The following is a 23,173-nucleotide window of genomic DNA, read 5'->3' as shown; positions in this document are numbered from 1 at the left end:
TCGATATTAAATTTCCTTGCTTTCAGGAACTAGATGTGAAAGGCATTCAGAAAAATGTTAAACCGAATAAGGAGGCGATTTTTCCGTTCAATGATAAAGTAACAACTAAAATATGCTGCAGGAAGAGAAAACCCATGAAAGAGAAGAACCCAAAGACTCTGAAATGAGCAAATGTGATGCATGATACCTCAACATTGTGTGATAATCATCGTGACGTTCTGGCACAGGCCCTCATCAAGCAGACCGGCGGAACCTTTCAACATCTCCAACTCTTGAACATCTCTTATGTCTTCTATGGAGACTACATGGTTGCCACTCTTCGTTCTACTCTTCCTTCTTAAGGAATGTCTAAATTTATGCCCTGCGTTAATCGCTCTCTTCTTGAAAGTGCCCCTTCTGACCTTCCTTTCTCCTTCTGAGTTTTCTTCATCAGAATTGCACTCTCTCTTCTCATCTCTGCGTGCATGACCTTCATAGCCTCATCCAAGTATTATCATTTCCCTCTCTATACCAAATGGAAAACAGTAGAGCAGTCATACTAATCAGTAGGAAAGTTAGCAGATTACCATGCTACACAACGAACAAAAACTACGCAGTCATTGGCATGTAAAAAGCTAAAATTGCGGTCATAATTCATGTGTACCAGACTAGAAGAGTTAAAATCACAACGTTCACGGTTCACCCCAGGGCATCAATTTAGCAGAATAATCTCGGCTTCTTGAATCAAATTATGCGATTCAGAGCGCGTGTGTTGCTTTTAGTTCTTTCTCATCTTCTTGACCGACAGTATTGAGCCCAAAAGAAACAATCATAATACAAGAAACGTTATTCGAAAAAAAATACAAGAAACGCAGCTTTAACTGAACCAAGATGAACCAAACGCACTTGGCAAACCCCCACGACACCGAAACAAGAAAGCACAGCGCGTAAAGGAATCGTCAAGGACATGTAGTTGAAGCGCAAAGAAAATATCTTGGCACTCACTCGGCGTCGCGAACCGATCGACGGGCCCCGACATTCCCCTTCCTCCCAAGCCCCAACCCTCCCTCCGATCCCTCCGGTGGGGAATTCCAACTCCAAAGCCCTCACTGTAGCACTAACCCCCTGCGCCCGACGGCTGTCAATCGAGGAGTGCGCAAATGCCGGATCGCTCCGAATCCAATTCTTTCTTCTTTTTTTTTCCAAAGAGGGAACTTTTAAGCTCCTTTTTATCGGAGAATTCGATGCTTTTTCTCGAGGGAGGGGGGAAGAAGCTTCTGCTTTCCCTTCATCGGTGGAAGGAGCGGAGAGGCGGAGGGGGGTTGCACGGTTCCCGGGTGGACCGGGTCCATGGGCCCCGGAGTGCGAGGAGGCGGTTCACGTGCCACGTGTCCGGTGATGTGGGCTCTGGGGTCCATCGACCTGGCGCACGCCGATCTCGCGCGGGTATATGCGTACCACTGGAGTAGCGTAGAGCGGTAGACGAGTGGTGACACGACACCGCGCACGTGGTGGACCGGCTCCGTGCTCCTTTCTGGTGGGCCGCGATCCGATTCGAAGGCGCCAGTTTGACGAGGGGATGGATCATGTCTGCCGGCAGAGTTTACGGAAGTGTGGGCCTCATGTAACTCGAGAGGCTTTTGGGCCGCGCTGGGCTGACTATTTTATTTGGTACGGTTTTTGTTTGCTTGTTGAGCTAGATATTGATGTCTGCTAAATTGAGCTTGCCTCCAGAAAAGAAAAGAAATTGAGCTCGCCTGCTTTTTCCCTTTCTTGGGCGAAGAGCCCCATTTCCTGTCAGCAATGGCATTCACGAGATTGAAACCGTGCTGGCAGAAAATAAAAAGAACGCAATCTAGCAGGTGCACGAAATGTGAGTCTCGTCCAAGCAATGCTCCATGCTGCACAGCACTGTGCGTTGGGATCAATGTGCGACACTACTACCATTGTCACTTTGAGTACAGCCACTGCAACTGAGCGAAGCATCCGGAGTTATGCTCCGCGTTCATCTATATATACATACATAAGTTTCTGCAACTATTTACATGGTGCTTCTTGATCTTTGCCAAAGATTCATATTTTTCAGCCAAAAGCCTCCTAATATGTACGCCCCCGAAGGCCTGACGAGCTGAATGCTGCACTAAGTCGGAGAGCTCACGAGCCATACGCTCATGCCCTGCTAGATTGCGTTCTTTTTCTTTGACCGCAACATGAAAAGCTGGTCTCGGTACTGAGCTGGAAAAGAAAATGGCACCAGGGAACAGATCAGTCGTCAGTCTATTTGAAGGATCAATCAGAATGAATCCCAAACCCTTCACAACTGCGGTGGAACTCATCATCCCACGCGACATGCCTGCAATGCGTGATTGTTTAATTATTTTAGTGAGCTCACCTGCATCTTTGTAGCGCTCTTCTACAGCAGCGATGAGCATGTTGCGGACCAAATCAAACTCTTGGGCCTCACCGCAAGGCTGGTCATCAGGCCTGCAAAATTATATAGCTTCAGTCGCGATGTCTCTGTCGTTGAAGGAACCAATAAACAGTTTTTGTGACCTGCCTCTTTACCTGTCAAGCCTTGTGATTTGGATGTCGTTCCGAGCCCACAAAACTCTCCTCTGTCTTTGGTTGTACAACTTTCAATCCATTGTTGTATGCAATGCGCCTATTAACTTGTATGGGACCTAAGGTTGAAGAGAGAGAGAATTGGGATAAGTATCATAGAATCCAATAAGCAATGGTATAAACTTCTGGAATTTCTTTGGCTCTTATTCTACTACTCCCAGGAAAAAAGAGAGAGAGAAAAGAGTCTATCTGTTCATATAATAATTGTATTGAGATCATATCATACGGCAATAGCAAGGTTTAGGCATCAAGATCAGAATAAAAAGGTATGGTTGCTTAGATTCTTCAACAGAGTGGTTAACACTCGTATGGTTAACACACATATGTTGACAAAAAAGATAAAAGCAACACTTTCAGTATCACCAGTAGTTATCATTCAAACAAATATTGTCAACATATCTATACTATAAGGATCCAAAACATTGAAATTCTTTTTACCAAGATTAGCATACCCCTATCTCTCACAAACCATCACTTGGTGGCCCACATTAAGCAAAATTGTTTGACGAAGTGCGGTGGCAGACGGATTTTTGTCGCCCACGCCATACAATTCTGCCTGCGCATTCGAATTTTTTGACAACCGGCGCCAACGTATACCCACCTCCGTGTACCCCCGCCCTCCCATTCGTCGGTTCCCCCCCCTCTTCGCGGAGATGATTCTTTTTACCAAGATTAGCATACCCCTATCTCTCACAAACCATCACTTGGTGGCCCACATGTAAGCAAAATTGTTTGACGAAGCGGTGGCAGACGGATTTTCGTCGCCCACGCCATACAATTCTGCCTGCGCATCGAATTTTTTGACAAACCGCGCCAATGTATAACCCACCTCTATGTACCCGCCCTCCCATTCGTCTCGTTCCCCCCCTCTTCGCGGAGATGATTCCCCTCGCTTCCGCACCATCACCGGACATCAGCAATCACGCTACCTTCCATCCCCATCCATTTTCCGGACACTAGAGATCACGCACCCCTCCGCTCTCTCCTGCAGCTGCGCCCACTCGGCCTCCTCCCCTCCCCACTCCGACGACGGAGCGGCCGGTGGAGCCAGGCAGAGCCACGGCTCGCGACCAGCGTGGCCGGGCCCCGGGCAGGAGCGCGTGAAGCCCTGCGGCGAGCATGTGGCAGCCCTGATTCCTGCCCGTAGCTCGACGATAACCTCATCGATCTGCAGCCCCTGCCTCCCCCGCTGCCGCGCCACCCCCACCAGCCATCGCGGGCCCCTGCCAGCCCGCACACCCCTGCTTCCCCCGCCGTCGCGCCACCCCCACTTGCCGATCCGCCGCCCCTACCTCCCACGCCGGGCCGCGCGCCCCTGCTTCCCCTGCCGCCGCGCCACCCCCACCCGCCGCCAGGAATTGCTCCGCCCCGATCTGCTCCGTCGTGACGTCTTCGTGGCGCCGGCCGGGGTGGTCACCTACCTGGCCAACACCGACGGCCGGAGGAAGCGGACCAGCGGCGGCTCAGCGTGTTCAACGCCATCGAAGGCGCCTACAGCGAGAACCTGCCCGTCATCTGCATCACCGGCGGGCCCAACTCATCCTCCGCCACACCATCGGCCTCCTGGACTTCTCTCAGGAGCTCCGCGGCTTCCAGACCGTCACCTGCCACCAGGTGCGTCCTGTCTTCCTTGGGATTTTGACCGGGTTTAGAGTGTCTGTTTCATCTGGTTGGTTTGCTTGCTCGTGGATTCAGGCGGTGGTGACCAATCTGGACAACGCGCACATCAGGTCAGGCACTCAGGCATGTCCTGGTCACTGACCGCTTTAGGATTTGTTTGTTTGCTAGCCTAGCATAGTTTCTTTAATTGGAAACTCGACCATTGATTATGTTCAGAAGTCCCAGTTTGTTTCATGTTTTAGTGCCATCAGCTTGTGAATTCAGTGATTGGCGATAATTCTGGAAATGTCATGTATAGTTCTGAACCAGAAATGCTCTTGCAACACCTAGCTGATATACTTGCGAATTTAGAGATTGTTGGTGCACCTGGTGAACTAAAGAAATTGTTACAAGACACATCGACATTGTAACCAGTGACAGGTTTACAATTAAGTGTTAGGTAACCAGTGACTCCGCTTCACCATCTAAAAATGCATACACAGAATTGTAACTTATTACAGATGAACTTGCAATGTAAGCAGAATTTGCAACTAACTTCTGAGAGCAAACATTTTTTTCCTTGTTTTATAAGCACAAGGAGCAATCGAGACTCAAGATTACTAGCAAGTTGCCTCATAGCTCACTGCACAAGGTCATTAACAAGGTTTCTTTCATTAACAATGTGTCTAAGAATACAACTTTAAGATCAAGAAATATTAAGAAATGTTTCTTTCATGATCTTTCAAAATGGTTGCTCAGTTAAGAATACATACTGTACAGAGTTATATATTCTTTAATGCACTAATGTTCCTATTTAATTGTAATACACGAATGGATGCTTCTGGTTCAAGCAACATATGAGACACAGCAATCTATCATCGAGGATGGTAATATCCTTGCTTTGATTTTATTCAGTTCAAGATTTCCACATATTTAATTGGCTCATGATGATGTTAAACCTGGAATGTTACTGCGAGCTAAGGCTGCTACTGTTGAGAAAAATTTAGCATGTGCAAACTACATTTGAATAGGAATGTAGCAATGTAAAGAAAAAGGGGAGGAATTTTGTGACTTTTTTTTTCAGATCTGAATTGCTTAGAAATTTGAAAACAACTGAAACCTGGTGATTTTCCTCTCAAACATGTGAATGTATTCTATTCAACAACAGATGTCCCGGTGAGTGTATTTGTGTTCTGTACTTGGGGATTTTTACTTAGGGATGTGTTTTGTTTTTTTTTTTGGGGTTCAAAATAGGAGCTGGAGTTTTGTGGTAAGGAGCATTTCACCGGAAGAGCTAATGGAAGAATAAAATTGCAACTATGATGCACCTTGTCTTGTACATAAGCTTTGTTTTCCTATTGTAATGTCAACTAGGCAGGTTAAACCCTTTTATTTGAAAAGCAAATCATAATGATGCCTGCCACTCCCCACTCAAACATGAAGTTTGTGTGAAACATGAAGCCTGTTATTCTTGTTCTGTCACTAATTCGTCAAAAACATGAAATACATTTACACAAGATTCAATAAACATGAAGCCTGTTATTCTTGTTATGTCACTAATTCGTCAAAAACATGAAATACATTTACACAAGATTCAATAGTGATGGCTATTTTTTATAATCAGTTTTCTGTACTATAGGAAGGCACTGGAATAAGGGTATAATGCATTCCCTGTCGATAGCTATTTTTGCAGGTAATACACATCAAGTTTTAGTTTATTTTTCTTCTAAATATCTGGATTTGGCTAGCAAACATGCAATGCTTCCAATCAATAGGAGCTTACCTTATGAGAAGTGCAGAGGAACACTACACATTCTATTTTTAATGGGCTTTGGTGGGAGGCTATTTTAATTGTTTTCGTTCCTTATAGTATAGATAGATATCCACCGTACCCTCTCGCCCACGAGATTAAGCCAAGTCTATACTATTTTGGTTAGGGTTTAATTTTAGTGCACACACAACCACATGTGATTTGCTTGGCATGCATGCCGCACATGGGCTCTGCTAGGTTGGAAAAGGTATCTTTAAAGTTTCTACAATGAATTGTGGTTTGATTTAATCTCAATTGCCATCACCTTAATGAATTGTGGTTTGCTTTTTTCCTTTCAGAGCCACATGCTTCTTAATGCTAGGTTTCCATCAGGTTTGGAGAGCAACACTTGGATAGCACTTTGGGGGCCAGGTAAGTCACTGGTTTCTAGCATTACTATCTATCTGAACCACATTTCATTTGTCAGTGTAGTTACATGTTGATAGCAAGGTTTACCATCACACTTAGATGTTAGCTACTTAGCTACCACTCATGCTGTCATGCAGTCATGCTTCAAAGCATGTGGACAGCTGAAAAGGATGAAATGGGGTTGCATTCTTAGCTAAAGCATTGATGTATCATTGCATTCTTAGCTAAAACATTATAGCCTTCTTTTCAGTATAGCATTTAGCTTTTTTACTGAATCAATACAGCACTGATGTATCATTGTTGAGGCTCTTTCAGTTACTCAAATTATTCCTTCCAGATGGATTCGCTGGAGAAACTGACTGCATTGCTTGATGCGTGTAGTGAGCTGGGTGTGGATACAGGCCCAAGAATGATAGGTAACTTAGGAATCATACCATTGTCTCATGGTATGACAAGGTCATTTGATTTTCCTTGCTTCAGTAACATTGGACATTACAGCCATATTATAATGCACTACAATCCAATGATTATCCTTCTTTCTCACCTTGCTTGCTTAATTTGTCTCCAGAGCTTTGACAAGGAGAAGGATGTTAACAGTGTGCGCGTCCCTTCTCTAGAGATGGTAGTCTGGCCTTTCCCTCAATACATATTCCTCGTTTGCAAATAACTGTTACAGTATTACCAAGTATAGTCAATCAGTGCAGTTTTTAAGATAATGAGGTGTCCCCTATAATTTGCATCACGTGTTTTACAGCTTGACATGACCCAGAATCTATTCTTTGACCTGGATGGCCGACCATAGTTATATTTGCTTTTTTTTACAATGTTGTGTGGATTTCATATTAGCAAAAGGATCGCTTGTTTTATTGCAAAATTGGGTATCTCAAAAACCAGGTCTTCTACTAACAAACTCACTGTCTGAGTACCCATACTGAGATGTACAATGGGAAAGATTGCATTCACACACACTGAAGCACAAATATTTTATGATAGGCAGGCCGTGATTGCCCTCTTTCTTAGTTTCTTATTAGAAAAAATTGGCACAATTAATCCTAAAACTCCTTATATCTATGAACTGATAATTTCTGGTTTTCTTTGAGCAGGTTTGTAAAGACTTTCATGCTTGTAAATGGCCTTCAGACCTGGCAAACGAGGATGAGTCTATTGCTCTTTACTTCGACAAATTGAATGACAAGAACCATGATGCTATTGAAGAAGTAAAAAATAGCAGCAAGCAGATATTAACATTTTCACACTTCGTACCAAGGTGAGTTTCTTTTCATCTTAGCTTAGCCTTGCAGTTTAAGCAACTTGTAGTTTGTTTGATCCTTACTTCTGAGAGTATGCTTGATTGGATTGCTTGGTGTTCGTCAATTGATCCGTTCTATGTAAGCTCTTTAATATTTATAAATTGATGACACTTGCACATTAGAACTTAATTTAGGGGTAACATTCCTATTAAATTATTCACTGTGCGTCTCTTTCTTTCTTTGCCACCATTCCTAGAAAATGCACTCTCTTTCTTGTCGTATTTTTTAATTATGATGAGAACACCTCCAACTATTAATATCATTCTTAGCAAATGCACTCTCCTGTTGAACAGCCAGCAGATAACCTACATTTGGATCCGCAACATTAATTCCAATTTGACCAGTTTTTCCTGAACTGGCCATTTGGCGGGTTATGCTCTGTAACATAGAGGAAAAGAGTTTTTCTTCCTATGTCTAAATACATTCCATTGCACAATGAGGCAGTATTAAAGAAATAATTCAGTTTGAATTATTATGAATCAGAATTAAAGGGTCAACATATCTTAACAATAATTTGATTGGTGATTAACGATAATTCAGTTTGAATTCTAATGAACGAGAATTAAAGGGTTAACATATCTTAACTATAATTAGATTATTGATTTATCATGCCTAGCCAAGATGAATCTAACTGATATCGGCATGTTTAATGACAGTCGGCTTCCAAGAATATGAGATCACATAATAATTCAAGAAGTAGCCTCCTACACCGCCACTTTTAAATTGTTTGTACACAATGAGGCAGATTCTGCAGGTATACTTCTTAAGTATACAATTATGCTGAAATTTACCTTTTTAAGATGAACACATAATGCTTCTTCCTCAACATTTTACCTAAGAGGGGTATAAAAGAAGTACGCAGTAGAGCACTCCTACAGAACTCTATGACTCTGCTTTACTATGCTGATAATACTTTTGTGTGTGTGCCAGAATGCATGTTAGGTCTAAATGACTCAAATTTTACTTTGCTTTAGCTCTTAATCTGGTTTTAATACAAGAGTAGGCTCTATTCTTGGCAATGGTCATGGTGATGGATTCTTTGTTTGACCTTGTTGTCATGCATGCAGCACATTTATACTTCTGTTATTCATTAATTTTTGGAAAGAAGGTCAGTACAAGGGAGTAAAATTCAGTTCAGTGTGCTACTTAATTCTCAAGCAGTCAACCTTGAAAATCACTACCATTAAATATCAACTGTGATTATGCTTATATATGTAAGAACTGAGAAGCAAATCTAAGTAAGTCCGTTGACTACGAACATTAAACTACACATGTTGGTGGGCTGTAACAAATCTGAATGATTCTATATATTTTCATTTAGCTTGTTGCTTTGTTATCTTCGTAAATTATGTTCAAGTAAACAAGCTCATGACTTTAATATAATTATCAACCATTCTTGACAGGGAATGATAGGTGTGAGGAGATCCACGTGATATCTGAGCTATTTCTATAGTGAGGCTAATTTTCAGATGCGCAAGATGAATTTTTCCTTTTATTATTATTCTTCTTCATGATTGCCGAAAGATTAAACCATTGAAATAGTGTGTGGAAGGTAGGCTACCTTCTGGATCAGGGTAAGGTATGCATGATACCTACAACACTATTATGCTTACCATAATTCTATCTGTCGATGGTTGAAACTTTACTTTCGGATGTTGTTTATCAAATTATATGAACAACACATGCAACCGTTGTGCATCATATTGGTCATGACCCTTGTTAGTTTGGCTGCAGGAAACTTAACAAGAGTCATGCTGCTGCTTGGACCACGTATTAGAGAAGATCGGCGTGACCTCTGCGGCCAAAGGAGCGGAATGCTAGCCTGTCGTGATGATGACTATTTGGAGTTTGTATATTGGAATTTGGAATCACGGGTTTTCCCACTCGTCAATCCTGTCGTGCCCTTGGTCGACGAAAATTTTTCTGATCAGTGGCACAAAAATTTTTCTGATCACTGGGGCCGGTGAGAGGTAGGTAGGAAAGTTTTAGGTAAAAGTATTTCTTGTTTTGTTTTTTATAGTGTAGATTTTAGTTTTCTGATCTTGTTTTCTTCCAATGGGTGGGATTTGATTGGCTCCAAATAAATTTATGTAAACTCTCATTGGTTATTCCATCGCGCAATAAATGAGACTTTTTAGTAGTTCGATGCAATCCAATTATTTTTAAATAATTTCACTTTATACGCGTGCCTGCACGTGGTACAAAGGCATTGCACTTGGCAGATTTGCAGAAGAAATGACGATGGCCTTGTTTGGTCGTGTGCATATAAAAATGCACATGGCCATGGTTGATTACACTTGCATCGTTTCACATGACGGCCCGGTGCTGGTGGCTTATGATTATTGATGACGGCAACTGAGCAGCATGCATCAACGTTGACAGCGTATGAGGCAACCAGCTGCGCGGACGGGGAGGCATGGCTAGCGAGCGGTGGGAAAGCATGGGCAAGCCAGACATCGCCTAAGGAAGAACACAACTTCGCCTCCTACTCGGCGAGAGCTATTTGAAGCGTTATTCAGTTCGTTTGTAGCCAATAGAATGCAATGCGTTATTGGAAAAGCAGCCATGTTCGTAGCGGTATCACATTTTGAACATATTTTTATAATTATATACTCATACATACTATTATACACTATCTTATGACATACCATTTAACTATTTTTATAATTATATACTTTTTTCATGTTTCAAATATTTTGTCTATTTTTACCACAATTTAGACCTCATTTTTTTCACCATATGTAGTTTCTCAAAAATACCTGTGCAACTAAAATTTGATGTAATTATTTTTTTCGCAACATTATTTTTCATACACGTGCGATGTCGCACGTGCACCCTACTAGTACTGTGAAAGGTGAGGAAGCGAATGCATACCTTGCACCGGAAAGCAATGTTGATAGCATCTGATGGCTTGAGGTCAAAGCTAATGGTGTCTTCTTCATCCCCAACCTGCATCATATATCCATACTTTCAGAACAATATAAGCATTATTTATCTGATAGTCTGCTTTGGAGTACAACTACCTTAGCAAGATATAGTCGAGAATAATACGCATCATGGACCATCTCCGTAATCCGCACCAAACGTACCTGAAAAGAGAGTGGCATCCCAATTGATCGATGAGATAACAAATTATTAGTACCAATTAAGGAAGCCCAAATCTAGTCTATCAAATGGTACATGTTTGAGAGAAGAGGTGTGTGCTGTTATGGTGTACGATTCTAAAATAGTATATATGAAAGTAGCAATGCACATCAAAATTCATAAAACACCTTTACTTTTAAGAACACAAACATGTGACTAAAGTTTGAGTTCACATAAGATTTTATCTCAAGCGCACCTCATATCCCATTCTTTTCGTCATCTCCATTACCACATTGTAAATAGTTGGCCTTGGCTGGAAAAACATAATGTTGGTGCAGTTCAGATACAGAAAAACCATTTCATACCGGAAACATGTGGATGCTTATCAACATCTACAGGAATATTTTTGCAAGTTGTTCCAGCTCTTACAATCCGAATGTTCCGAAGTGCGGCCAGCAACATAATGCTTGGTGTTTCCACTGCAGGAAGTAGCATGGACATATACGAAAATCAGAAAAGTATCTGCAGCAATGTGACATGTGTCCAAGCAAAGATACATACTGACGATAATGGGGAGCAAAAGGTCGCTTCCATCTTCCATCTTCAGCACAATAGCATGGTGTGGCGCAGAGTCCCGCAGTCTTAGCACGCGAGGATTGTTCTGAACACATCTCAAGTTTTTGCCGTCACGCATTTTTATCTCAAAACCATCTGATACGCTCCTGAGCTCAACTGCAAGGACAAATTAAAGCTCACATTTAATCACCACACAACAATAGTCCGGTACAAGTGACATGTAGCTAATGCTGACAAAGAAAAGTAGCTCGGTTCTCTTTCGCAGTGAACTTAATTCAGAGTGCGCACACTCTGAAATCTCGTTCAGGAAAAGAGTTCGGGAAAGCATGGACAGTTACCAGCCTCGATGACGCTGGAGTCGACGAACTCCTCCCCGCTGGCGTCGAAGTTGGCGGCCGCGGCGCCGTCGCCGTCGGAGGACGAGCCGTAGCTGCAGCGAGCTCGCCAGCCGCCCCAGTCGCTCCTCCCGTGCCGCCGCGAGGACGGGGGGCCGAAGAACCTGCGCGGCAAGCTGTCGCACTCCGCCTGCAGCCCCCCGGCCCTTCCCCTCAGGCGCACGCGCCGGAGCAGCTGGAGATGGCCGCTGACCCTCGCGTCGGAGGTCAGGGTGCCCGCCGCCACGGCGGCGTACCGCGGGAGGACCGCCCCGTTGATGATCTCCATCGCTTGGAGCCTTCGACTGGAGTTTTCACGGCAAAAACGTCAGAAATCGGCGCGACAGCATCAGAAACAACGGAATCGATCGCTCCGCCACGGATCGATCAGCGACGCAGGTTAGCAATCCAAAATCAGAGCAGTGAGGATGCCCGGAATGGGAAACGCAAGAAAAATTGCTCCGGGAAATGACGGAGAAGCTTGCTTACCACCGATTTCCGGCGAGAGGACGAGGGCTGATCCGAGTAAAACCCTTATCGGTAAGAGCAGGTATACTGATGGGCGACAAGCGGGCGGAATCCAACGTGGCGGAGGAAAAAACGAAGAGAGAGAAATGAGCGAGCGTCTGCCCAGACGCCCGCTCCGGCCGGCGAAAGCAATCTGCAGCTGCTGTGATTGGTTGGACAGCAAGCGCAGAAGCGGGACCCGCCACTATTACCGCCAGCAGCTGGCGAGGAGTCGGCGAGCTTATAATTCTTGCTCTAAACAACCCGACCCAGAGGCGCGTTCTATGGCTGAAGCGGTTGGACGAGACAAGTTCCAGTAGTGCCCCCAGGATATTTGGGGAAACGAGGGTCGCATTCTATCCGATCCTCGTAATGATCCGGAAAAGCGCACGAGGGTATTTCTGGATAGTGCTGACGGATCAGCTACTTCGGTGTTTGACTGTGTGAAGTAAGCCACGTGAGATGTCGAGCGTGTTCGGCTGTTCTAGACTGGCTTAACTTGATTTATTATGATTTATTTTTTCTCACACAATATTATTCAATCTACCAGTCGAGCACTATTTATTCTATTAGCCGAATAGGCTCAAATTTTCCATGGATAGAAAAAGCATACGAGTGACTTGGAAAAGGCGACAGGTATGAGATATTTATGGGGTGTTTAGTTGGTGAAAAAGTTTCGGTTTGGATACGATTTCGTTGTTACTTGATAATGTTCAATCATGAATTAATTAATATTATTAGATTCATCTTGTATGAATCAGTTAAACGGTATAATTAGTTATTTTTTCAACTGCATTTAATGTTTCATGCATGTGTTCAAAAATTCGATGTGATGAATACTGTGCAAAAAAGTTTGGAAACTAAACACTACCTTATTTAGCTGGGAGATATTCCAAATTACAATTTATTTCGAATTTTCTAGAAATATAATTGTATCATATATAAAAGAACTATGCATCTAGAAAGTCAAAATAAATAGTAATTTGAGACAGAAAGAGCATGTTCAGCTAGTCTAGATTTGGCTTGGCTTGGCTTATTACGGCTTATTTCCTCTCACACAATACTATTCAATCTACCAGTCGAGCACTATTCATTTTATCAGCCGAACAGACTCAAACTTCTTCACTTTTATAGTTACTATCTGTCTCAGTTTTCACGGTGTTCCTCGTTGAGCTGTTGAAGGGAATTCACTCAAGAGCTGCAGATTCAGATGACAGTTCTGCGATGTTGTTCTAAAGTTCTACAAACTTTTTTATAATGGGTAATTAAGATATCTAAATTATGTTTGGATCTAATTTTTTATAATAGTAGATGTAGATAATTAAGATATAGATATAGAGGGCTATTTTAAGCTAATTCTTCATGATGGTATAGGTGAGTAATTTTTTAGAAATGAAGTAAATCCAACGGTTATCTATATATCTTATATAAGTGCAACCCACTAAGAGTCATTAATAGCTATTTCTCTCACTTATGGTGAAGCCACATCATCATTTTATTTCAACCATTGGATCTGAATGAAAGCTCATATCTTGGCCTTCCGCAACCCACTAAGATTTCTTACCTTTTTACTTGATTTTATATTGCCATATGAACAATTTTTATGACAGAATTAGCAACAAAATGTTAAAAAAATAATGTAAGTGCTGACATCCCTCATGCATTTTTGTCACACCCATTCCTAACATCATATTATACTACAGTAATACAGATTACGATGGTGGAGAATCCATAACCAATTCAAAATCTCTACATTGGTCCAATGAAACATAGGTACTAATAAAACTATTAAACAAAATATATTCTTTTCGATTATCAACATTTCACACAATTGCGTTGCTCACACTTAATTTAAAAAAAATCAGAAACTTCAGTTATCCAAGAGAGTCAATACAAAATCCAATCTCTTGCTTCACAAAATGATGCAGATATTTCCATTTCCCCCCGGAATAAAATTTACGCATCCTTATCATAACTATTATGGTTCCTCTTTTTATCGGTTTATGCAACTAGAACTTCTTATATGTACATCGACTTCCATATTTAAGCATTTCTTATATACAAACATGCCATATATCTGCAATGCTAAAATTGACTGCAACTTCATAACTCTCACTGCGTTCGGCTCCAGCCTCCAGCTCCAGCGCTATAGTATTTTTCTCTCACACAACTCCAGCTCCAGCCTCCAGCCAGGTAACAATGTTTTTCTCTCACAGAACTCCAGCTCCAGCATGCCGAACAGGGTGTCTTTTCAACACACTCAACTTCAACATTTTTGCCCTGAAATCCCGCAGCAACGCGCGGGGTATTCAACTAGTTATTATCAATGATGATTACCATATATTGATTGATGGTCAAATATTTTACTTTTTTAGAGAATTTATCTCTTTGCCAGTTTTCTAGTTTTTTTAAAAGCACCCAGAGCACTAGGGGATCATGTAAAACTCAATTTGAGCATCCGAGCTAACCTCACGCTCATACACGGATGGGCTGCCGAGAAGTCTGAAAATGTGCCATGAAGTAACACAGCACCACACACGCACACACACCTAGGCACTCGGTCCCCTCCGGGGACAATCCTCGTGGAACACCCAAAACTCGACCTAGACAGGGCTCGAGCTCGGGTAGGTGGTGTCGGTGTTTAGCTGCCAAGTCTGCTCAGAGATACCTTTAGTAGTAGGATTGTAGGCAAGGGATCGACTAACTCTGGAACTCGATGGTGCAAGGAACACAAGGATTTAGACAGGTTCGGCCCGCGAGGTGCGTAATACCCTACGTCCTGTGTGGTTGCTTGTATTGCCTTAGTTGTTGTTATGGTTGTCTCTGTTTTGAGGGGGTCCTCGCCCGCCCATATATACTTTGGGGGGACAGGGTTACATGAAAAGTCATAACCGAGTACTGTTGGAGTCCAACTACAATCTGGTCGGGTAATTTCCTTATACTAAAGCTAGTTCTACACATATTCAGGTAGTTACAAAAGAGTTAAGGTTCATCCATGCGATGTCTCTTACTCTAGAACATTCTATGCCTATGAACAGTCTCGCTGCCTCTGGTCTGATAGGTGGTGCTCCACCGAGCGAACCAACCACCGAGCCACAGGTTTGTTCATGTGTTTTTCTAGGGTGTTCACTTAAGATTCTCGGTGAAAACTTTAAAAGAAGCCTCCTATTACTAATGTTAAGGTTTGCTCTCTCTTTTTTTTTTCTTTAGTGTTGATCAGTGGCCGTATTTGGATCCTATTGTTAGTGTTAGTTTTTACCCTCTCTAAATAACCCTCCAAAGAAATAACACTTATTAGTTTGGATTCTAGTGTTATTTAGCATTTAATGGTACTTAAAGAACCAATGCTCTCTCTTTTTTCAGTGGGGCCACCAGAAGTAACACAATAATCATCTCTTGGAGGGGTTAGAGTTTTGGGGGTGTTAGTGCCAAATAACACACATATGTTTGGCTCTCAAGTGTTATTTGAGAGTTATTTGGGGTGTGTTACTAAATAGGGTCAGTTGGATCCATGCCACTCCAATTTCTTGAAATTGGATCTCATGTTGAAAATCATGCCATTGAGTGGCATGATTTTCAACATGACACCCAATTTCACGGAGTTGTGGTGGCATGAATCAAATTTTCCCTACTAAATAACACATGGATCCAAGGCCAGTATCTCTCTCGCATGAAACAGAGAGAGATCCTCCGTCTTCCACTTCCATCAGGGGCGGAGGGCCTGTTATGGCGGACTATGGCGCTCGCCATACCTTGATTTTGCCTAAAATATATACTCCATACACTTTAGCTTTCCATGCTTGCAATCTCTGGCCAACCAGCCATGGCGGCTTTCGTATATCTGAGTCAAGCAACGGCGAGATGTTGGAGAAAGAAGACGACGCTAGCGAACCGTTTGGGCTGTCGCTGATCCTATGGGCTGAAGTGTATGATTACGTGGGCTGCTGACAAGGCCACATGCACGGAATAATGGAGCACAGCCCGTAGATGGCCCAGGTCGCTAGCATTTAGATGCGCAACGGTCTCACTCGTCGTAAAAAAATCATGCTTCAAAGTTCAACCTTCAACGCAGTGGTGGGCGGGCGCACAATGGCATGATTATCGGAGGCACGGTCATGCTGAGCCAGCAGCTAGCCGCAGTTCATCGATGGAGGAGGCGGAGCATGTGCAGCCGCAAAGGATGGCTTCGTGTTGCGTACATGGAGTGATGGAGCAGCCCATGGTTACCCTGGTAATGGGTTGTAACCCGCACCATACCCAACCCCACCCAAAATTAACATATTTAGATACCCAACTCCACCCAACCCAATTAGTTAATTTCTCAACTCTAACCAACCCGCCCCGTTATAAACGGGTAACCCATAAAAACCCATGGGTTCTACTATACATAGAAATTTAGTGATTCTACACTTAATGTGGGGACCACATATATGTCTAGCCACACTATTTTGCACAGAGCATCTGTCAGTCATATTGACTCATCTCTAAAAATTTCAGTCAATTTCGATAAAATTTTATAGTGTGAACGCGAGATTTTAATTCTAGAGTCCGGCTCTTGATGTGGAGCCCACGTGTAGTTCTAGCCACGCTGCTTTGCACATAGTAGCTACCAGTCGTACTGAGTCATCTCCAACAAATTTCAGTCAATTTCGATAAAATTTTATAGTGTGAACGCGAGGTTTTAATTCCAGGGTTCAGCTCTTCATGTGGGGCCCACAGGTAGTTCTAGCTATACTGATTTGCACAAAATAGCTGCCAGTCATACTGAATCGTCTTCAACAAAATTCAGTCAATTTCGATAAAATTTTCTGATATAAACACGTGATTTTAATTTCAGAGTCCAGCTCTCACGTGGGACCCACATTTATATATAGTTATACTATTTTGTAAAAAGTATCCATTTCAGCCCACCCAACCCGCCTCAACCCGCATTTATATAGAGCCCGCCCCAACCCACCCCATTAACTAATACAACCCATTTTAACCCATCCAAACACACCCCATTTTAAAACCCACCTCATAAAACCCATTTCAACCCAACCCATTAGCAGGCCTAGCCCATGGACACACAGCGAGACTACAATATTGCCATACCTCGATTTTTCCGCGTCCTCCGCCACTGACTTCCATGAACCGAACTTTTTACACCTGCGCACCGATCCTGGGAGACTGAACACGCGATACGCCGATAGGCGCGCATGTGGAGATCTGCTTCGATGCCAGGCTACCTGCTGACTGAACGTGGGGTCGTGCCCGCGCGCTTAGGGATGACAACGGGTACAAACCTGTCGGGTATCACTAACCCAAACCCATACCCGCCAGAATAAAATCATACCCGTTAAAAAACCCATACCCGTCGCGGGTATGATTTCATGCCCGTACCCGTGCGGGTTTTTTGTACCCGCGGGTTTCCCGTACCCGATAGAAAAAGCAACAAAATTTAATAGAAAACATAAACAAATACACAATGCATTATAGCCAAATGAGTCTATGAATAGATAATCATCGATGGGAATGGAAGTACATGAGCCTAAGTCTCTCTTAGCATGTGATTGAACCTTATTTTGATACAAAACCTTGTGACACTAGTATTTTAGGTTATATGTTGTCGGGTTTATTGTACCCACGGATTTGCGGGTTTGGGTACTTGAAGACCAAACCCGCACCCGCAAACCCGACGGGTACGAAATTTATCCCATTAAAAAACCCGCGGGTATAGAATTTAATCTATGCCCGCACCCTAATGGAGCAAAAACTCATCGGGTTTCGGGTTTCGGGTACCCGTTGCCATCTCTACGCGCGCTCCATGCCGACAACATATAAAACACCCAGACGTTTGACCTTGGGGCCTGCCTATAAATGATAAATCAGCCAGCGCCAGCAGGCCCGAGCCGCGCAACCACAGGTAGGTGTGTCAACGGCAGCTAGCCAGAGCTGGCGCGCGCGCGATGGGGCGGAGAGGGGCCGGCCGCGTCTTCCTCCTCGCGCTGGTGCTTCTTCTCGCCCTGCAGCTGCAGACCCCGGCGGCGGCCGACAAGAAGGCAACGCCATGCCCCATCCCATGTTCTTCGATCGATATGCGTGCGTGCAATGTCAAGTCGTCGTTGAGCCGATCTCTGACTTGCATTGGTTCTTTTTCCTTTCTTTCCTTTTGTGCGCGCCTGCAGCCCTGCGTGATCTTCTTCCAGGACTTCCCGGCCAGCCCTTTTGCTCTGCTCTCAACGATCACCAACGAGTAAGATCTCGCTTTTCAGTGCTGCACTGGTGCCCATTTTGCTGAGAAACCAGCACCGCGTGCTAGCTTATTACTGTTTTTTTTTTCTCGCGGCTGAATGCAGCTTCAGTATCCTCTACGAGTTCAGTGCCATCCGGGGCCTCGCGCTGCAGATCGACGATGGATTCCTAACGCTCCTCCAAAGTATGCTGTGTACTCATTGATCTGCTATACATGGATTAATTGGTTGGGTGATGATGGAAGACGACGTGTGGATGCATCGCGCGCGCTGATGCGTTTCTTTTTTGCTTTTGGTTCAGAGCTCCCCGGAGTGGTGAGGGTGATCCCAGGCACCCTGCTCCGGCTCCGGACCACCCACTCGTGGGACTTCCTCGGGCTCGCGGAGGACGGACGGGAAACCCCCGCTTGGTCGTCCGCAAAGCTGGGTGCGGACACAATCATCGGCAACATCGACACAGGTACGAAAGCATGACAAGATCCTACCCTACCCTTGGCCGAGATATAAGGTCGTACGATTTGTACCTAAAATTTGTATAGATTGACAACCACATTACTAGATTCATTAGGGAAAAAAATTTACATTATGTTACTCGTTTCATTAAGAACCAAAAACATTGAAGAATTCATATTTGTAATCGAAGAAACTAGTAAAGCAACTAACTCGGTTCGACTAGTTGTGGCCGGTAGTTGGTGCTGATTTGTTGTAAGAGAAAAGTACTACTGGCTGGCTGGTGACTGGTGGTTGATGCTGATTTGGTGTGAGAGAAAAATACTTGATTGGCTGACAAACCAAGTGAACAGAGCGAATGAGACTGTAAATCAAGAACAATCCAGATAAAGATGCTTCTGCGACTTTTACTTGGATCCTATTAAGGCCAGGTTTGGTTCTCTGGGGCTTGTTCTAAATCCATCACATCGGATGTTTGATACTAATTTTAAGTATTAAACATAGACTAATGATAAAGTAAATTCCATAATTCATAGCTTATTCGCGAGCGAATCGATTAAGTCCAATTAGCCCATGTGATGCTAGTATACATATGCTAAACACAGATTAACTAGGCTTATGTGGTTAGTTTTATAATTAGCTTATGTTCAGTCTTGTTAATTGACATCGAAACATTTGATGAGATACGGCTAAAATAAGCTATTGGGAACCAAACAACTCAAGTGACGAGCCCTTGCGTCATTAGGCCTGGAGATGCACGACATGTTTCTTTAACTGCCCTGAAGATGATTCGAACTCAAATTAGTTAAGCAGATCCCAGCATGGTTGATGGTCCAACCTGACAAACGGTAGCTTAGCTAGTCCTCGCGTCAGGCAGGGGCCTTTCTTTGAGGAACTTGATCCCATGTAGTAAGGTGCTGCAGCTACCCAAGGGCTCACTCTCACATTTGCCTGGTGCGTGTGCGTCCCTGAACCAACTACGAAGGCGTATGGTCGGAATCCCAGAGCTTCCAAGACGATGGCTTAGGCGTACCCAAGGGTTGGCGCGGCATCTGCGACAGAGGCTCCGACCCGACCTTCCGCTGCAACAAGTAACGACCATGACCAGCACCCCTGCCTGCCCTGTGGGCAACATCCATCGCGCATGGCGAAGCTGACGGCTCATGTCGTGCACGCGCAGCAAGCTGATCGGCGCGAGGTTCTTCAGCGCGGGGCTGCAGGCGGAGCACTGGCTGGCGGGCGACCTCCCGAGCAAGGAGGACCTGTCCTCGCCGAGGGACTACGTGGGGCACGGCGCGCACACGCTGTCCACGGCGGGCGGCTCCCTCGTCCGGGGCGCCGGCGCCTTCGGCCACGGGACGGGCACGGCCGCGGGGGGCGCGCCGCGGGCGCGCGTGGCCGCGTACAAGGCGTGCTACGCCGTCGGCTGCTCCGACGTCGACGTCCTCGCGGCCGTCCTCGCGGCGGTGGCGGACGGCGTGCACGTGCTCTCCCTCTCCCTCGGCGCCGACGAGGCCTCCGACTACCTCTCGGACCCCATCGCCATCGGCACCTTCTTCGCGGTCCAGAGCGGGGTCGCCGTCGTGTGCTCCGCCGGCAACTCGGGCCCGCGACCGGGCACGGTCACCAACGTGGCCCCGTGGATGTTCACGGTCGGCGCGAGCACCATGGACAGGGACTTCCCGGCGTACGTCACCTTCGGCGGCAGCATCTCCATCGAGGTAATTTGCTCGATTACTACTGTATATTTTCATGGAAAAGTAGTAGATTTTCACGCCGTTTTGGATGCGAATTGCAAATTTTGCAGGGGCAAAGTCTCGGGGCCAGCACTCTGCCCCTGGGCCAGGCGTATCCGATAGTCAGCGGGGAGAACGCCAACGCCGCAAACCAGCCTGCCAGCAACTCGTAACTACTGTAACTCATCCACGATACTATGTGGCTCTCAACGTGCCATCTCAGAGCGTGCTGATCGATGAGGCTCCTCGTGCGTGCCTGCCTGCAGGTCCTTGTGCTTGGCTGGCTCCCTGGACCCTGCCAAGGTGACCGGCAAGATCGTCGTCTGCGTCAGGGGCGAGAACGGCAGAGTCGAGAAGGGGCACGTGGTCAAGCAGGCCGGCGGCGTCGGCATGGCCCTCTGCAACGACGCCGGCTACGGGGATTCAGTCGTCGCGGACCCGCACCTCGTCGCGGCGGCGCACTGCTCCTACTCGCAGTGCGCCCGGCTCTTCACCTACCTCCGCTCTACCGAGTAAGCAAAACCGTTGCCCCCGATAGCAGTAACGACGTTCGTTCTTCCTGGTCCACTGATCTCGTGACGCATTGGAGTGGACTGACTGGTCGGCATTTCCACTTCAACTTCTAGCAATCCTTTGGGCTACATCAACGCGACGGACGCGAGTTTTGGGGTCAAGCCTGCGCCGGCGATGGCAGACTTCTCGTCCCGAGGGCCGAACCCCGTGACTCCTCAGATCCTCAAGGTTGGCGCACATCGTTCTGCTCCCAAGTCAACAAGGTTCCCTCCCTTGTGTTTGCTCAAACGAATCGTGTGAACTGACTTGATCCGTGGCGTGCAGCCCGACATCACGGCGCCGGGCGTCGGCGTGATCGCGGCGTACAGCGGCGCGGTCTCGCCGACGGAGCTGCCGTTCGACGACCGGCGGGGCGTCCCCTACAACATCATGTCCGGCACCTCCATGTCGTGCCCGCACGTCTCCGGCATCGTCGGCCTGCTCAGGACCAAGTACCCCTCCTGGAGCCCCGCCATGATCAAGTCGGCGATCATGACCACCGGTGAGCCGGAGCATCGAAGCTAGTACTAGCTAGCTACCATCGTTTGACCTGCAACACGTGCTGAATTCGTTTGCCTGACATGTTCGCGTGTTGCGCTCCAGCGACCACCGTGGCCAACGACGGCAACCCGATCCGGGACGAGACCGGCACGGAAGCCACGCCGTTCAGCTACGGCTCAGGCCACGTGAACCCGGTCGACGCCCTGGACCCCAGCCTGGTGTACGACACCACCCTGGCCGACTACACGAACTTCCTCTGCTCGCTGAAGCTCACCCACAACCCGGTCCAGGACCTCCCGGTGGTCGCCCTCCCGAACCTCTCGGTCAACCTCTCGGTCTCGGTCCTGGCCAACCTCCTGCTCCCGCTGTTCAACGCCGCCGGCGAGCCGTGCGCGTGCAGCCAGGGACCGTACGGCCGCCCCGAGGACATGAACTACCCGTCCATCGCCGTGCCCTGCCTGACCGGCAGCACCACGGTGAGGCGCCGGCTGAGGAACGTCGGCGCGCCCGGCAAGTACAGGGTCACGGTGACCGAGCCGCCGGGGGTCAAGGTGACGGTGGCGCCGGACGTGCTCGGCTTCGGGGTCGGCGAGGAGAAGGAATTCACGGTGAAGCTGGACGTCGCCGACGCCGAGGCGGCTAGCAACTTCGCGTTCGGCAGTATCGTGTGGTCGGACGCGAACGGGTTGGACGCGTACGCCTCGGGCGTCAGCAAGGCACATCGCGTACGGAGCCCCATCGTGGTTAGGACGAAGTGTGGATAGCAGAGTATCAGAGCCCGCGAGGCATTCACGCAGGTATTCGAGTAATTTTTTTCTTTTCTTTTTTCTTGAGAGAAGGAGAGAGCTTTATAAATCAACTTGGGGGGATTACATCCTGGAAGACAAAGTGTTCGATGCACATAGGAAAACACCTATTACATTTTCAAGAGAACACCTATTACATTTTCAGGAAAACAACAGCTCGTGGGCTATTACATTTTCAAGAGACTCTTCATCCTTAATAAGAGTATGTCCAACAGTTAAGAGTCAACGGTCAGATAACAACTGTCTATATAAATTCATGTAAACAAAATAAGCTGATGTGGTCAGTATTAAATGAGAAAAGAATGTGTTGCTATCTACTATCTCATCTACTGCTTTGGCTCGTGCTCCCATGCAAAACAATAGCAACTATAGTACATATTAAATCACATAGACAGCTAAATAGATAATAATTGTCTAAATTATTGTAAAACTATCTATTTAAGGCTAGTCTCAATGTAAGTTTCATGGAGAATTTTATAACATTAAATATTATCAATTTTGCTGACATGGCAAAGAGTTTCATCACCAAGAAACTCATCGGGCACAATTACCTTGTTTCCAGTCTAAGTAACTATACCCATGAAACTCTCCCTAAAACTGGCCTAACTGTTGTGTATATTAAATAGACAACATCTGTCTAAATTATTGCACATGCCATAAGTTAG

At 45.7% G+C, this 23,173-nt stretch overlaps 3 protein-coding genes and 1 long non-coding RNA gene across 24 annotated transcripts; 2 read left to right on the top strand and 2 right to left on the bottom strand.

The window, feature by feature from the left end:
• Positions 1-1,958: 1,958 nt before the first annotated feature.
• LOC120672174 lies at positions 1,959-2,654 on the bottom strand. Its single transcript, XR_005673997.1, has 3 exons — positions 2,545-2,654; positions 2,372-2,463; positions 1,959-2,214 (listed from the first exon to the last, which is right to left on the bottom strand). It is a non-coding gene; the product is annotated as an uncharacterized LOC120672174 (long non-coding RNA).
• Positions 2,655-3,659: 1,005 nt separating this feature from the next.
• Positions 3,660-9,840, top strand: LOC120672173. Of its 19 annotated transcripts, none has more exons than XR_005673986.1 (10): positions 3,676-4,215; positions 4,297-4,331; positions 5,455-5,893; positions 6,310-6,382; positions 6,717-6,795; positions 6,948-7,001; positions 7,483-7,646; positions 8,346-8,443; positions 9,093-9,268; positions 9,424-9,840. XR_005673986.1 is itself a non-coding variant. In XM_039952471.1 (6 exons), the coding sequence occupies exons 4-6, from the start codon at positions 6,717-6,719 to the stop codon at positions 9,464-9,466; spliced, it is 492 nt and encodes a 163-aa protein (XP_039808405.1). In that variant the 5' UTR covers positions 3,660-4,215; positions 5,840-5,857; positions 6,344-6,382; the 3' UTR covers positions 9,467-9,840. The 19 variants fall into 19 exon arrangements, 2 of the variants coding, with proteins under 2 accessions (XP_039808405.1, XP_039808404.1); XR_005673993.1 differs by having other exon boundaries at positions 3,677-4,215; positions 5,840-5,893; XR_005673992.1 differs by adding an exon at positions 6,138-6,218 and having other exon boundaries at positions 3,679-4,215; positions 4,297-5,893; positions 6,761-6,795.
• LOC120672172 (bifunctional nuclease-like) lies at positions 4,592-12,568 on the bottom strand. 3 transcript variants are annotated; one of them, XM_039952468.1, is made up of 9 exons: positions 12,490-12,562; positions 12,213-12,267; positions 11,688-12,028; positions 11,335-11,505; positions 11,203-11,252; positions 11,030-11,086; positions 10,713-10,778; positions 10,564-10,638; positions 4,592-4,843 (listed from the first exon to the last, which is right to left on the bottom strand). In XM_039952468.1, exons 3-9 carry the CDS (start codon positions 12,010-12,012, stop codon positions 4,841-4,843), a joined length of 747 nt encoding a protein of 248 aa, XP_039808402.1. In that variant the 5' UTR covers positions 12,013-12,028; positions 12,213-12,267; positions 12,490-12,562; the 3' UTR covers positions 4,592-4,840. The 3 variants fall into 3 exon arrangements, with proteins under 3 accessions (XP_039808402.1, XP_039808403.1, XP_039808401.1); XM_039952469.1 differs by lacking the exon at positions 4,592-4,843 and adding an exon at positions 6,591-7,046 and having other exon boundaries at positions 12,490-12,568; XM_039952467.1 differs by lacking the exons at positions 4,592-4,843; positions 12,213-12,267; positions 12,490-12,562 and adding an exon at positions 6,591-7,046 and having other exon boundaries at positions 11,688-12,206.
• A 5,610-nt stretch (positions 12,569-18,178) lies between these two features.
• On the top strand, positions 18,179-22,662 carry LOC120674964 (subtilisin-like protease SBT5.3). The gene is made up of 11 exons (XM_039956058.1): positions 18,179-18,271; positions 18,398-18,465; positions 18,569-18,648; positions 18,765-18,923; positions 19,899-20,004; positions 20,094-20,634; positions 20,721-20,818; positions 20,916-21,161; positions 21,276-21,390; positions 21,487-21,703; positions 21,805-22,662. Exons 1-11 carry the CDS (start codon positions 18,179-18,181, stop codon positions 22,464-22,466), a joined length of 2,385 nt encoding a protein of 794 aa, XP_039811992.1. The 3' UTR covers positions 22,467-22,662.
• Positions 22,663-23,173: the final 511 nt, after the last annotated feature.

The sequence above is a fragment of the Panicum virgatum genome, chromosome 5N, assembly GCF_016808335.1.
Source record: "Panicum virgatum strain AP13 chromosome 5N, P.virgatum_v5, whole genome shotgun sequence".
Taxonomy (NCBI): domain Eukaryota; kingdom Viridiplantae; phylum Streptophyta; class Magnoliopsida; order Poales; family Poaceae; genus Panicum; species Panicum virgatum.
The sequence above is the reverse complement of the archived record's forward strand: the minus strand, read 5'-3'. Positions and strand labels throughout refer to the sequence as shown.

Bases quoted from the DNA above. Each gene is read 5' to 3' on its own strand.
- LOC120672173 (XM_039952471.1), top strand. From the start codon at position 6,717: ATGGATTCGCTGGAGAAACTGACTGCATTGCTTGATGCGTGTAGTGAG. The intron at 7,002-7,482 runs GTAGTCTGGCCT...TTCTTTGAGCAG, and splicing joins GCGTCCCTTCTCTAGAGATG to GTTTGTAAAGACTTTCATGC. The intron at 7,647-9,423 runs GTGAGTTTCTTT...GTTTGGCTGCAG, and splicing joins TTTTCACACTTCGTACCAAG to GAAACTTAACAAGAGTCATG.
- LOC120672172 (XM_039952469.1), bottom strand. From the start codon at position 12,012: ATGGAGATCATCAACGGGGCGGTCCTCCCGCGGTACGCCGCCGTGGCG. The intron at 11,253-11,334 runs GTATGTATCTTT...TACTTCCTGCAG, and splicing joins TTTGCTCCCCATTATCGTCA to TGGAAACACCAAGCATTATG. The intron at 10,639-10,712 runs GTAGTTGTACTC...TATATGATGCAG, and splicing joins CTCGACTATATCTTGCTAAG to GTTGGGGATGAAGAAGACAC.
- LOC120674964 (XM_039956058.1), top strand. From the start codon at position 18,179: ATGGGGCGGAGAGGGGCCGGCCGCGTCTTCCTCCTCGCGCTGGTGCTT. The intron at 18,272-18,397 runs GCAACGCCATGC...GCGCGCCTGCAG, and splicing joins CGGCGGCGGCCGACAAGAAG to CCCTGCGTGATCTTCTTCCA. The intron at 20,819-20,915 runs GTAACTACTGTA...GCCTGCCTGCAG, and splicing joins AACCAGCCTGCCAGCAACTC to GTCCTTGTGCTTGGCTGGCT.